Source organism: Aplysia californica, unplaced genomic scaffold (assembly GCF_000002075.1).
Source record: "Aplysia californica isolate F4 #8 unplaced genomic scaffold, AplCal3.0 scaffold01390, whole genome shotgun sequence".
NCBI lineage: Eukaryota > Metazoa > Mollusca > Gastropoda > Aplysiida > Aplysiidae > Aplysia > Aplysia californica.
In genome coordinates, this window is record NW_004798660.1 from 29,170 (window position 1) to 42,323 (window position 13,154).

At 40.2% G+C, this 13,154-nt stretch overlaps 2 protein-coding genes across 2 annotated transcripts; one reads left to right on the forward strand and one right to left on the reverse strand.

Annotated features, from left to right (window-relative positions):
- The first annotated feature begins 237 nt into the window (after positions 1–237).
- LOC101860549 (ribonuclease P/MRP protein subunit POP5) lies at positions 238–8,913 on the forward strand. Its single transcript, XM_005112743.3, has 5 exons — positions 238–480; positions 3,041–3,186; positions 5,382–5,519; positions 7,173–7,256; positions 7,925–8,913. Exons 1-5 carry the CDS (start codon positions 461–463, stop codon positions 8,062–8,064), a joined length of 528 nt encoding a protein of 175 aa, XP_005112800.1. The 5' UTR covers positions 238–460; the 3' UTR covers positions 8,065–8,913.
- Positions 8,914–9,005: 92 nt separating this feature from the next.
- On the reverse strand, positions 9,006–12,280 carry LOC101861487 (piggyBac transposable element-derived protein 4-like). The gene is made up of 2 exons (XM_035973547.1): positions 12,201–12,280; positions 9,006–10,371 (listed from the first exon to the last, which is right to left on the reverse strand). Exons 1-2 carry the CDS (start codon positions 12,278–12,280, stop codon positions 9,006–9,008), a joined length of 1,446 nt encoding a protein of 481 aa, XP_035829440.1.
- Positions 12,281–13,154: the final 874 nt, after the last annotated feature.

Consider the following 13,154-nt stretch of genomic DNA (forward strand, 5'->3'; position numbering starts at 1 on the left):
CACCCAAAAACACAACAATTTAAAACCTTGATTCTAGTTGCACAGTGAATTCTGTAACTCAAAATTACAAACTGGACAGTAAATGTTCAACTTTTCACTCGTTTGTAAAAGCCGCTCTTGCTTTAAAAGCTATAGGGTTACTTCCGAAAACGATAAATCGTGCCCTCAAGACGCCATTGTTTTCGGTCTTCAATTCCTCACAGGTCACGTGGTACAGTTCCCGTTCTATAAGTGTAGAATTCTGTGACTCCTTGCTTTTTGTACAAACAATGATAATACATAACATAGAAAGGAACGAAATTCGAAATACGCTGCTTTGCTAGAAAAAAACGAACGACTCCGAAAAACGAAAACCGAAACATTCCGAAACAAGAAAAGAAACCCAACCCACGCTTACACATTACACACACGCTTTTCAAAATTTGCAAGTGCAGAGCAACGTCTTCCGGAGTCCCGAGTTATGGTTCGCTTCAAAAATAGGTAAAGTCTTTCAACTCTCTATCTTGCAATACTTAATTTGTTCTTTCCGTCAGTGTATCTGACCATTGTTTAACTTAGATCTACTTAAAATTAAGAATTAAGGTAAAACCGTGCTGTCTAGATCTATATTATGAGCTTCCCTTTGCCAAAAGGTGGGGGTGTTTGCATAAGGACTTTTTAAATCAACCACTACTCATGGTAAAATATGTTTTCTTCTGAAAACTTTATGCATAAGGCAAGGAAATAAGTTGGTCAAGCTGCATGAGCAAGTAGATTGATGTGTGCATCTTATATCTCTACATAGAAAGATAATAGTACTAAAAATACGGCATTTTTTACTCATCCTGAGTGCACACGTAATTAAATTGTATGTTAAATACAGAATATTGTTAATCTTAAACTATCAAACAGAAGAAGTGCATTCAAACATTGAAAATAGTTTGTATACACCATCATAACAGCGTGTGTCCATTAAAAGAGTTTTATTTTTTTATATTAATGATGTAATTGCTGAGTAAAATTTATAAGTTCGTTTATATAACTCGTGTCATAATTACATCATCAGACTTTCCAAGGTCTAGAAAACCCAAATCGTTAAACATATCATCCCGAAGAATGACCAGTATTAAACATTGGTTTGACATTGATCCATCAGAAGGGTAATTTTCCGCTCCATCGCATGGTTTTGCTTAAATATGACTTTGATTGAGATAATCCAGGTTTGTCATAATGATATGAATGAACAAACACTTTATGATATTTCTGCAAAATATCATGTGAGGGACTTCCCAATGTTTCACAACATCTTTTTACATGGTGGAATGAACATGGAAGAGTATCGTGCTGATGACTCAAAAGAGAAGCGAAGGACAGGCAAAAATATGCTTGTCATAAATGGATTGTCATATGTTATGAACGTGACAGTGTGTCATAATGGTTATTATGAACGAAACCTTATTCCATGTAATTTACAGTTGTTTTGGGATGTATTTTTAATTTTAACCCAACTTGAGGATGTATTAGACCTTGCTTACATTCTGATATTTTGATTTTTATCATAAGTGTATGGGTCTGGATTTTAATTAATTAGTATTTTAATTTTGTAGTAATGGTTATGAACGAACTACATATTGTACTCTGAGGGCTTTCCAGAGTTGATAAACATTAAAAACATGTACACAGATACATATTATGACGAAACTTTCATTTAATATAGAATTTTAAAGTAAATGACAGGTCAAAATATTAATTTTTAGGTCAAAACTAAAGTTTGTCATAATAGTTAAGAACGAACAATTAAAGGTATTCTAAGGGTTTTTCAGTGATTAAACTTTGAATTCTTCCAACATATAACCTTATTTTGAGGAGAGTCTCATAAATTAAAACAATTTTATGTGAATGACAGAACAATAAGTTAATTTTTTGGGCCCAAAGTAAAATTTGTCATAATAGTTATGAACGTGACAGTAACGGGGATCTGCAGTAATCATGCAGATCTGGGTCTTGTTACTGGCATTTATCCACTTTTTCTTTTACCTTTTCTTCCCAGTCATGAGCAAAACGTTCATCTCACAGAAGAAGAAGTGTCATATTTGGTTAACCCCCCCACCCAATCTTACACTTTTCTTACAGAAGCCAAAGACACCCTTTCCCCTCTGAGGTGTAAGTTTATATTTTGAACGGTCCCTATAGGCCTAGATCTAAAATACTTTGAGGCATGTCGCGTACATGAGAGGCGGAATAGGGTCGCTTTTCGAGGATCGCCGTAAAAATAGCCCGGGACTCACTGAGAGGCTATCTTTACGGCACGCCGTAAAAATAGCCTGGGAGGCTATCTTTACGGCTCGCCGTAAAAATAGCCACTGCGTAGAAATTAAATGCCTGATCAGGCTCAGGCTCAGGCTGTACTGTAGGCCTACTTAGACTAGATCTAGATCTAGATCTATCTAGATATCTAGATCTACTTACTGTCATAACAAGTAACAAGGGAGTGTATACAGACCTTGTACTCCGTTACAACCAGCTCCGTCAACAACCATTGCAGCCTGACATTTTTGTGTTATCTGAAGCGTTAACCTCAAAAGACTGTAAGCTGTCATAATTTTGTTTTAATACAAGAGAAAACAAGAGAAAGAAAGAAAGAAATGCTCTCAAAGAAAAAGAAAACTGCATCTTTTTGTTTTTGTTTTATCCATATTTTGAAATGGCAATGTCTGGGGGTAAAAAACAAGTCCTTTTTTTTGGCGCCCAATTCGTAATAAAATCATCACAATGCAGGAGTGACTGACGTATTCCCTGACAGCTCAAAAGGTATTGCGGATAGCTGCACCAAATTTTGAGCGAAACAAGTGGGTCAACCGATGGCTTGCTGCTTCCTGTAGCTTGTAACTGAAAAACACTGGAAGTATCTACCGATAAAGTGCATCCCCGTAAATACAGGGCAATAGGCTCAATTAAGTTAAAAAGGGTTGGGTAAAAATGGGGTCTGATCCACAGTATGAAAAGAATCTGTTCTTTGTTTTTTTTAATCGAAGCTTCATTTCTTTTTTGCAACTTGCAGGTATGCCCTCTGCGAGGTTGTCACCCCTGGCACGCAGTCGTCATTGCTGGAGATCAACAGCCAACAAGTGTATTCTGCTGTGAGAAATGTCATCTTGGACACTCATGGGGAGTTTGGTCTTGGGTCATTGCAGTTTTCACTGAAAGGTAATGCCACCCCAAGACTAACAAGTTTATGTTTTTGTAACATCCACATACCGTACAACCCCCCGGGGCGGTGCCACTGACTGAAGTGTCTTTAGGCCATTCCCAAAGGGGGGACATTTCATAACTGCTGCTTTTTCTTTCCTAATCCTTACTTGTCAGTTTGCCTCTACTTCTTCTGTATGTTTGTCACACTCTTGTGAACTGCTATTTCTGGGATGCCTTGATAGTCCAAGCAGACTTTGCTCTGTTGAAGCTAGAGAGGTGAGCAGAGTAAGTCTGATTCCCTGTAAGGACTTCTCTGTTGACATCCACCCCTTGGTGCTCTGACTCAAATCACCTAATGCAGTTGCGAGCGCCGTAAAACCTCTACAAAAAAACTAAAAAACATACCGTTCAGTTTGAACCTGTCTGAGCTGACCTCCCACCGTTGAGGAAAAAAGTGGTCAGTCATCTTGGGATTGGGAGGCATCATTGTAATGACAAACAGGGAGGAGGGGGAAGTGGCTGTGTTTGAACAGGTGATTGTTTTGAACTGGTTTGACTGTATTATTTTAAGTTACTTCACGTACCAATTTCTATGAATGGGTGGTTAGCGGGTGCTCTGGTGTGGTCTGCTTCTTATTTCCTATGGAACATCTATCGTCCTTATCTCCCCTTCTTCTTTTTTATGTTTGTTACTTTCTTGTAACATCTCTAGTCTTCTGGCGCTCATCTGACCTTTTGCAGTTGCGGGCGCCATAAAACCTCTTCTAAAATTAAAAATGTCTATTAACCAGTCTGGATAGTCTTTTGTGCATCCACTCTGCAACTTCAGAAGCAGTTGAAAGTTTCTGTAAGACAGACAGGCGGTGTAATGGAGAGAGTTCCTAGAGCAAGATGCTCATGCATGGTGTTGTTTTCGGAATGTTATTAGGCTACACAGTGGGGCCTGCCGAAGGTAAAGTCCCTGATTTTCTTCATTTTCGAAGGGTTTTCGCTTCAGGGAGTGTTGAAAGTTTTCCCCGTCTACCTCTTTCAGTAGCCCAGGCTTGCCAGCTGTCCTATATTCTCTGTCCCGGAACTGTCCTGGATTGGGCAGTTGGGGATTTGAGAGTGTTTTCCCGTGCTACGCTAAAAAAAGCTGTCCCACTTGATGCTGTTTTGTTCGTTGTTGTGTCACCCTCCAGGTTCTTTGCGTTAAATTTTCGAAATGGAAGCATTTTGACTAATCAGTAGTTTTCTGACAAAGACAGTGGGGGGGGATTTGGCATTCTGTTTTCTTTTATTAACGGCTGTTTTCCGTTTTACCCTGTTTGGTTTTAGCAAACCCCTTTACTATGCAGTTGCGAGCGCCGTAATACCCTAAATACTTCTACTACTAAACCCCTTTGCATTGACGTTCAGTTCTTGGTTTGTGAACAGTGTGAAATGCCTGGAGCCTTTCTTGGGTGGATGCTGTTGTGGGTGAACTTATTCTGAATGTGCAAGTTGACGGATCTTATGTCCCCACACTCTTTCCTTTCTAGTATTTCCCTCAGTATCTTGAGAAATGTTTTTCTACATCAATCTTCTCTCCCTTTGTCTATTTTTCCTAACTTCGACATAACTTACAGGGCTCTCGTGGCCTAGAGGTTAAGGTTAAGGTGTTGGCCTTTCATTCAAAGGTCCCGGGTTCGATTCCGGGTAGCGACTAAAAAATTTTCTTCTCTAAATTTGTCTCCTTTCACCTCATTTCCTGCTCTCTAGCAATGTTCTGTCGTCTGCTTTCATTTCCACCTTCTGCCCCCACCCCCTCGCCTCCTTTGCCCCTTACTCTGGGCTCCTGATTCTTTCTACTGCTACTCCTTCGCTTCTTCTTACTGCTGTCTTTCGGCCACACCCCTGATCTTCTGATAGGAAAGATCTACACCTAGCCTTCTCGGACAAGGGCGAAAAATCTCGGAGGGCCGGTGTGCAAGTTGCGCTAGTTACAGATCCCTTGACTTGGTGGTTTAAATCGATAAGAGTAGGCTTCGGCCGCCACCCAGGCAAAATTCAAAATTTCCTACCAACTGAAAATATTAGGTGTGTCCCGCGCGCTCATATGACCTTATGCAGTTGCGAGCACTGTAAAACACTTTACAAAAACAAAAAACAACATAACTTGCTGGTGGTGACTTGTCACTTTTAAGCTGATCAATTGCTTAATATATTTGTTTTTTTCCTTTTCTTTTCAGTGAAATATCTCAATATTGAAACTCGAATAGTTATCATTCGAGCTGAACGGAGATTCTTCCACTACCTTTCTTCAGCTCTTGTATTCGTGAAGAAAATTGGAGTTCACAATGCTTTTCTACGAACAATACATGTTGGAGGTAAGATTCTGAATGGTTTGGACTTTTTAATTTTTATGCTTTCTATATCTTTTTTTTGGGTAGCATACATTGATTGGGGGGGGGGGGGGGGGTTGCATACATTGATCTGGAGAAGTTGAGTACAATAACTTAACCTCTCACCTCTTTTATTGAACTTGCACTGATTATATTTTGTTTTAAATTGAGCTGAATTTTATAGGGATGTGGTTTTTAATCAATGAAAGTTTCATGCCATATTGTAATTGTAATGTTAAACCTGTTATATATTTATACTCTTCATCTTTTTCAGATTTGGTCCAAGTTTGTTTGGGTTTTTTTTTCGTTCTTTATGTTACTGCTTTGTATCCACGGTGGAAGTGGAATTATACATTTCAGTATTTGCAAATTTTGCTCTAAAAAAATTACAAAATTTACCTGCCCAAAAATTTTTTTTGACAGAAGATTTTGTTTGTGTGTGATGTTTTCTTTAAGGAATGAAGGAAAACTTTTCATTATATATATTTTTTTTATCATGTGATATAAAGCAACTCTCTGTCCTTATGATTTTACACAACCGCAATGAATGCATTGTGGGTTTGGTATACAATGGAACCTGCCCAAATAGCCACCTCTATAAGACAATCACCTGTACAGACCACCCCTTCTTATCACCTCTATAAGACAATCACCTGTACAGACCACCCCTTCTTATCACCTCTATAAGACAATCACCTGAACAGACCACCCCGTATCACCTCTATAAGACAATCACCTGTACAGACCACCCTGTATCACCTCTATAAGACAATCACCTCTACAGGCCACCCCTTCTTATCACCTCTATAAGACAATCACCTGTACAGACCACCCCGTATCACCTCAATAAGACAATCACCTGTACAGACCACCCCTTCTTATCACATCTATAAGACAATCACCTGTACAGACCACCCCGTATCACCTCAATAAGACAATCACCTGTACAGACCACCCCTTCTTATCACATCTATAAGACAATCACCTGTACAGACCACCCCGTATCACCTCTATAAGACAATCACCTCTACAGGCCACCCCTTCTTATCACCTCTATAAGACAATCACCTGTACAGACCACCCCTTCTTATCACCTCTATAAGACAATCACCTGAACAGACCACCCCGTATCACCTCTATAAGACAATCACCTGTACAGACCACCCTGTATCACCTCTATAAGACAATCACCTGTACAGACCACCCTGTATCACCTCTATAAGACAATCACCTGTACAGACCTTGTTTCTTCTTTGTGGATTTTATATCAAACAAATTCCTTTTGAATGAATTATGTCTGTTCCAAATTACAGCATTCTAGAACAGTTTTTGCGTGAGATATTCAGAAAAAAAGTTGTAAGTTTTTTTTGGATCACCCTGTATGTCTGTCCCCGTCGTTTTATGCTAGAAAAATTCTGAAATTATGCAAACTGAGCCCAAATATATGAAATTATGTGATTCTATTAATTTTAACAAAGAATGATTAAGGAAAATAATCGGAAATTATCCCCAAAAAGTTATCAAATTTTGCTAAATGATGCGGGGTGCATAAAACCACGGGGACAAATATGTATAAATATGTATAGATGGTACAATTCAGCATCAGTGACAAAGGGACTTGTTTTTCTCTTTCATTAGGTTCCATTCGAGCTTGTCAGAAGTTCCTCATTCGCTTCCATCGGCAGAATATGACCCGTCTGTTTCCCCAGTGTACGACAGATGGTGAGTAGTAGGCGGTTGTGTGGTTGACAGATGGTGAGTAGTGTGTGGTTGACAGATGGTGAGTGGTAGGTGGTTGTGTGGTTGACTGATGGTGAGTAGTGTGTGGTTGACAGATGGTGAGTGGTAGGTGGTTGTGTGGTTGACAGATGGTGAGTAGTAGGTGGTTGTGTGGTTGACAGATGGTGAGTAGTAGGTGGTTGTGTGGTTGACTGATGGTGAGTCATAGGTGGTTGTGTGGTTTTATTTTGGGGGAATGAAGAAAAGCATTTCATCATTGTTATTATTTATGTTATGTTTGCTTTGATGCAATCATGAAAATAAAGAAATTTTCTGTCTTTTCCTGAATATTTTACATAACTGTCGGGACTTTGTTGTTTGTGTGCAGCCTCCTTGAGCTCTTGAGAACTCCTTCAATTTGCATTCAAGGAAAAATCTCTTTGAATTTGAGGAATCTCCTTGAATTTCGACGGATCGGACATTAACAACATTTTTGCCGGAAAATCTAAACTACAATTCCTTTCGGACAAGTGTAGGCCTATCGGAAATAAACAAAAACAAACAAACATGGTATTTGGATAGCCTTTGGTCATCTTTTCTTTACCTATACTCCATCTTGATAGTAGGCTTTTAAAAATAATTTTTCTTCTTTATTTTCATTGTTCAAATAGAACAAAGGTGTCAAGTTATGGCCTCCATAATGGACGCCTGCGAAGAACTAGAAGCCCCTGGTAGGCGGAGCAAGCCTCTGGAACTGGGGAAGCAGCCTTCGACGGCCTTGGACATTCTCAACAGCGGGGAACAGAGATGATGATGGTGTGAAGGAAGAGCATCCGGAATGTAGGAAGTGGTGGAGTACATCAACATGGGGGGATTCTGAGTGGCTCGTCCTGCTGGTTCAGATCTGTGAGCATGATCCGAGGAGGTCCAAGATACGCACATTCTGACTGGCTCGTCCTGTTGGTTCAGATCTGTGAGCATGATCCGAGGAGGTCCAAGATACGCACATTCTGACTGGCTCATATGGGAGGGTTGAGCATAGTCTTCTGAGGTTAATAAGAAGCCGTAAATGGGGGGGGGGGGGGGGGGGGTTGTTTGTTTGAGTTTTTTATGATCAAGGTCTGTTTTTGTGTGGAACCTTGACCCATCTCTCCATAGCCTGCCTTCACCCAGAGCAGAACCCCCACCCGAGCTGCCTCGAGCCGGCAAAAGAGCTTTGACACCCTGTACTAAAATGACTTTCATTTTAAGAGTACCAAACCAAACTCTTTCATTTTTTCAGCAGTAATAGATTATTGAATGTAGTTTATGAATCTGCACATTTTATTTAACACATTTAGTAATATTGTGCAATTCCATTGTTTATAAATGGAAAAAAAATGTAATATTGCTTAAGGGGGAGGGGTACTTTATAACCTATCTCGGTAACTATGAAAGTTCAGGTAAAGCCTTTTGGCAAGGAGGTTAAACAGGAAAACATCTCTAAAAAGCAACGTTACGTTTGTTTAACTCTTTGGGTGGTGGATTATCAAGGCTATAGTTGTTCCCCTCAGCGGCGGATTATTTTGAGGCTATTCTGTTGTAACCCAGTGGTGTTAGAAAAAAAATCATTAAAAAAAAACTATAAAAGATAGAGACATACATCATGCATCAAAATAAAGAGAAATGAATGAACTATAACATGAACACAACATTTAGTGAGCAAAAAAAATATTTGTACTCACTTTTTGCTGATCTACGAGAAATTATCCATTAATTTCTCGGTTTGTATTCCAACTTTGTGTGAAATGCTTCAAAACACTCTGGAATGCAGAGGGGAACCTTGCAGTGCTTGCATTCAAATGATGGTTGTGTCCTTTTACAGCCATTTCTAGAAGATTTGGGAATATTGCACACAACACAGTCTCTCATCGGTTTCTGTCGCTTGGCTCCGGGCTTCGGCTCACAATATTTGGGAAAATGGGGAAAATTTCGGTTCAGTCTCTCTGGCACCTCAGATAACTTTCTGCCACTACTGGAGGGTCCTGGGTTACCTGGTGCAGCCAACAGCAAAGATTTTACAATCTGGCTCCTAAATTGGAAGTGGTCAACAGGGTTTCTCACTGTCTTCTTGTACAAAATGTAGGAGTTGCACAATGTAGCACAAAAAAGATGCATGAAAAATTTCCTCCACCATTTCACAGACCTCCGAATGCACGCATAGTTCTTCATAAGTTGGTCACTCAGATACACCCCTCCCATGTTCTTTACATACTGAACCATCACTTCAGGTTTAACGATCGGGTTGCCTGCATGGACCTTTTTGCTGAGAGTGACGAGATTTGCGTCGTGGATGGTGGACAGCATATGAACGTCACGCTTGTCCATATGTCGTAGGGCAAGTAAGTTGTCTCTCTGCCTAAAAATTGTTTCTCCTTGTGAGAGCTTGATACCAGCTTTTTTCTTTATGGCATCAGGCTTTTCTTTCCTGTTGGTCCTCACTGTACCGCATGCACCAGTCCCAAGTAAATGCAGCTCATCGAAGAGATCCGGTGAGACGTAATAATTGTCTAGGTAGACATGGTGCCCTTTATTTAGCAGTCCACAGTAAGCGAGCAATCCTACTACAAGCTTTGTAGTGGTACAACACTCCTCTGATACACCAGCCAAAGAAGAAAAAGTTTCCTCTGCTTCTCCCCCGGTGTAAACATTCATACTCGACAAATATCCAGACTCAGACTCGCAGACTTCATAAATTTTTATTCCGAACTTGGCTGGTTTTTTAGGGTTGTAGACCTTGAAACGAAGGCGGCCTTGACCTTTGACAGCACATGTAGCTTCGTCAAAACTTAGATTTTGTCCCGCTGAATAGGCATCTACAAACTTTTGTCTGAGGTGGACAAAGAATGGTCGGACCTTGAACAAGGGATCAGTTTTGTCATCATCATTGTTATCGACAAGATGTAAATTTGAGAGAATGTTCTCAAAACGTTTGAGAGACATGTGCGTCGAGAAGAAAGGCGTGCAGATGATCGAATCAGTAGACCAAAATTTATCCAAATCATCTTTCTTGACGAGTCCTGTGGCAATTATCAGAGCTAAAAAGGCTCTCATCTCATCTTGGGTGACATCTTTCCAGCTGAGAATACGGGAGTTGGGTGGTAGTTCGTATGTCACATCACCTTTCTGAGCAGCATAATTGTTGGTTTGGTTACACCAGTCCTGAATTATTTCTTCACTTATAAAATTAGACCTGCATGTTTGCCGACAGTCGTCTGAAATCCGACAGTCGCGAACCGGCCGATGCTATCGCTAGGCCCGCCTGTATCAGTCAATGTGCGTAGTGCGAGGCTTGGCCGACTGCCAGCGACCCATTTTTCTCCCGTCGGCTTCGTCGGCACTTTCGTTTTCGTGCCGACCGCCGACGCGCGCACCGCTGACTGCCGACGTCGGCGTTTCCGACATAATTGTCGGAACCTAAGTAGAAATGCGAATACGAAAAAGGACGACAACTTAAATTATCTACTTTCAGTTTCGTGCTCGAGCGGCCATTTTGAATTTCGTTTGTTGACTAATTCAATTGTTCAGATCGTATATGGATTCATTCAAGTCCGACTCTCTTGTTCTAATAGAATCTAGATCTAGATCTAGATTTATAAATAGACCTCAATGGAGGATTCATATTCCAATTCTATTGTGTCAAACCCTATCATAGGTTGTGCTGTAATATTTATATTGGTAAAAATAAGTATTTCATCAGGTGCGTGAATTATTTATTTATTTAGATTCTAGTAAAGATCTAGGATCTAGATTCTAAATCTAGATCTATCTAGATCTAGAATCTAGACTCAGCTGAGTCCCTCTGTTCGGAATCGGATGCGGATTTCTAGTTCAAGGCCTATTCCTATTCACTTGTTCTACAAGATCTAGATATCTAGATCTAGATTTATTTAGATTACTAGATCTATATATGAAGGATTCATATTCCAATTCTATTGTGTTATTGTATCAAACCCTATAGCAATGTAGATGTAAGCCATATAGATCTAGATCTATTTGATATGCTCCTTGTTTGTTTTGGAGTGTGGTTTTTTAATTTAATTTTTTTTTTCATTTAGGACTTGTTTTGGCCTTTTTACATGAGTCCCGTTGCAGGTTCTTTTTGGGGGTAGGGTTAGGGTTAGGTCTCTTCTTTATTGTGTTTGTTGGGGTGGTCGCTCGTTACTGGGTGGTAGTTCGTATGTCAGGGGGGGGGGGTTTGCGCAAAATTTTCAGACAATCTGGTTGAGGCTCACATGCGGGTCTATAAAATAACTAAAAAATTCAAAAGGCTGAGGATCATCACTTAGAGGTATTTTTACTTGTGATTGACCAGTAAATGGCTCAAAAAGTGGTGGAGTCGACTCACAAATCCATCCTTCATTCTCATCTGTTTCGAACACACGGTTAGTGCCTGCTTGTTGAATGGGTTCACGAGCTATAATATTTGATTCATCAACAACTGGCAAACTTATTTCATCACTAGATCTAGAACTCTCACTCTCACCATCAAAGTCATCATAGATTTCATCCAGTAATTGTAGAATATTTGTATTAGATTGTCGCTGGGTCACTCGTGTAGATGAAGAAGCATCCATCGTGATGACGCAAAACATTTGAATAGAACACGGAGTCGGAATTCCATTCATAAAAGTAGTAAGAAATAGGTACGGATTCCGACTCGTGTAGATGAAGAAGTATCCATCGTGATGGCGCAAAACATTTGAATAGAACACGGAGTCGAAATTTCATTCATAAAAGTAGTAAGAAATAGGTACAGATTCCGAACTTGTGCACAAAACAAAGGAAATTCATTTCCGGAGTGTTTGCCGGTGTTATATTGCTTGTGTACCCCTACGGTGAAGAGAAATAAAGCCTCCTGTGACGTAGGGTACCGGCGCGCTATAAGTCGCGAGCGCCGGCCATTACACTGGAAAGGTGGCGCGACTTATGTCGCGAGCACCGCCCAGAGAGTTAAAAACCACCGTTACCATGGTAGCGACAGCCATATTGAAAATAAACGGCTTTCATAAATCTTGAAAGGCTTTTTTTATTTACTGACCGAATTTATTCAAATTTGGTACATTGATAGATATACTCAAAACAAAATATTACACAACAGGGCTCTTGGATATCTTGAATAGGAAAAAAGTTGTAGATGGATAACTGACCTACCCCTTCACACCTCTTAATTTCATTACATAATCGCCCACAACTCAAGTATAAATGTACCTATTACATTGTCCTGTGGTATAAAGTTTGGTTAGGATGTGAACAACAAACCCTGAAAATGTCAGAGGAATGGGTGAGAAAATAAACAAGTAGACGAGAAAAAGGTATCAAAAATTAAAGTTTGGAGAAAAACGGCATTTTGTTTCAAAATAGACCCCAAAAAAATTCTTGGGCGGAAAATCGGAAAAATGATGATGTAACATGCACAACAAGCATTTTTGTTCTTGTGAATCCCAGTTTCATTACAATCCAGCCAAAAATATGCGAATATGAAAGTAAATTGTGACATGAGGTACTGACTGTTCAAAACCAAAAAACGAAGAAAACTGGTGATAGTGTCTGTTAGAGTACACTTCAAAACATCCCAGGCCAGTACGCCACGCCATCTTCTTTCTCGGCCTCAAGACGAGCCTGCTCTATTGCCTTCGCTCGCATCACCTTCCTCCTCTTCGCAGCGGCCTTCTGTACATCCTGGCCTATGTACAAACGCTTGGTGGTGCGGGCAGAGTTCAGGCGCTCAGTGTTGACCCCAGAAGGTACACCAAGTAAATCCTTCAACTCGGTAGTATATCCTGGGCCAAAGTTGAATTCGGCAGCAGCAGTGATGACAGCCACTTCGACGCGTTGCTTGCTGCGGAACTGACATTTGCT

What these genes read in the sequence shown, in the direction of transcription:
- LOC101860549 (XM_005112743.3), top strand. Translation starts at nt 461, where the DNA reads ATGGTTCGCTTCAAAAATAG. An exon ending in ACGAACAATACATGTTGGAG is followed by an intron (nt 5,520 to 7,172) that starts GTAAGATTCTGA and finishes CTCTTTCATTAG; the next exon opens with GTTCCATTCGAGCTTGTCAG. An exon ending in TCCCCAGTGTACGACAGATG is followed by an intron (nt 7,257 to 7,924) that starts GTGAGTAGTAGG and finishes TTGTTCAAATAG; the next exon opens with AACAAAGGTGTCAAGTTATG.
- LOC101861487 (XM_035973547.1), bottom strand. Translation starts at nt 12,280, where the DNA reads ATGGCTGTCGCTACCATGGTAACGGTGGTTTTTAACTCTCTGGGCGGT. An exon ending in AGTCGCGCCACCTTTCCAGT is followed by an intron (nt 10,372 to 12,200) that starts GTAATGGCCGGC and finishes CCGTATTCTCAG; the next exon opens with CTGGAAAGATGTCACCCAAG.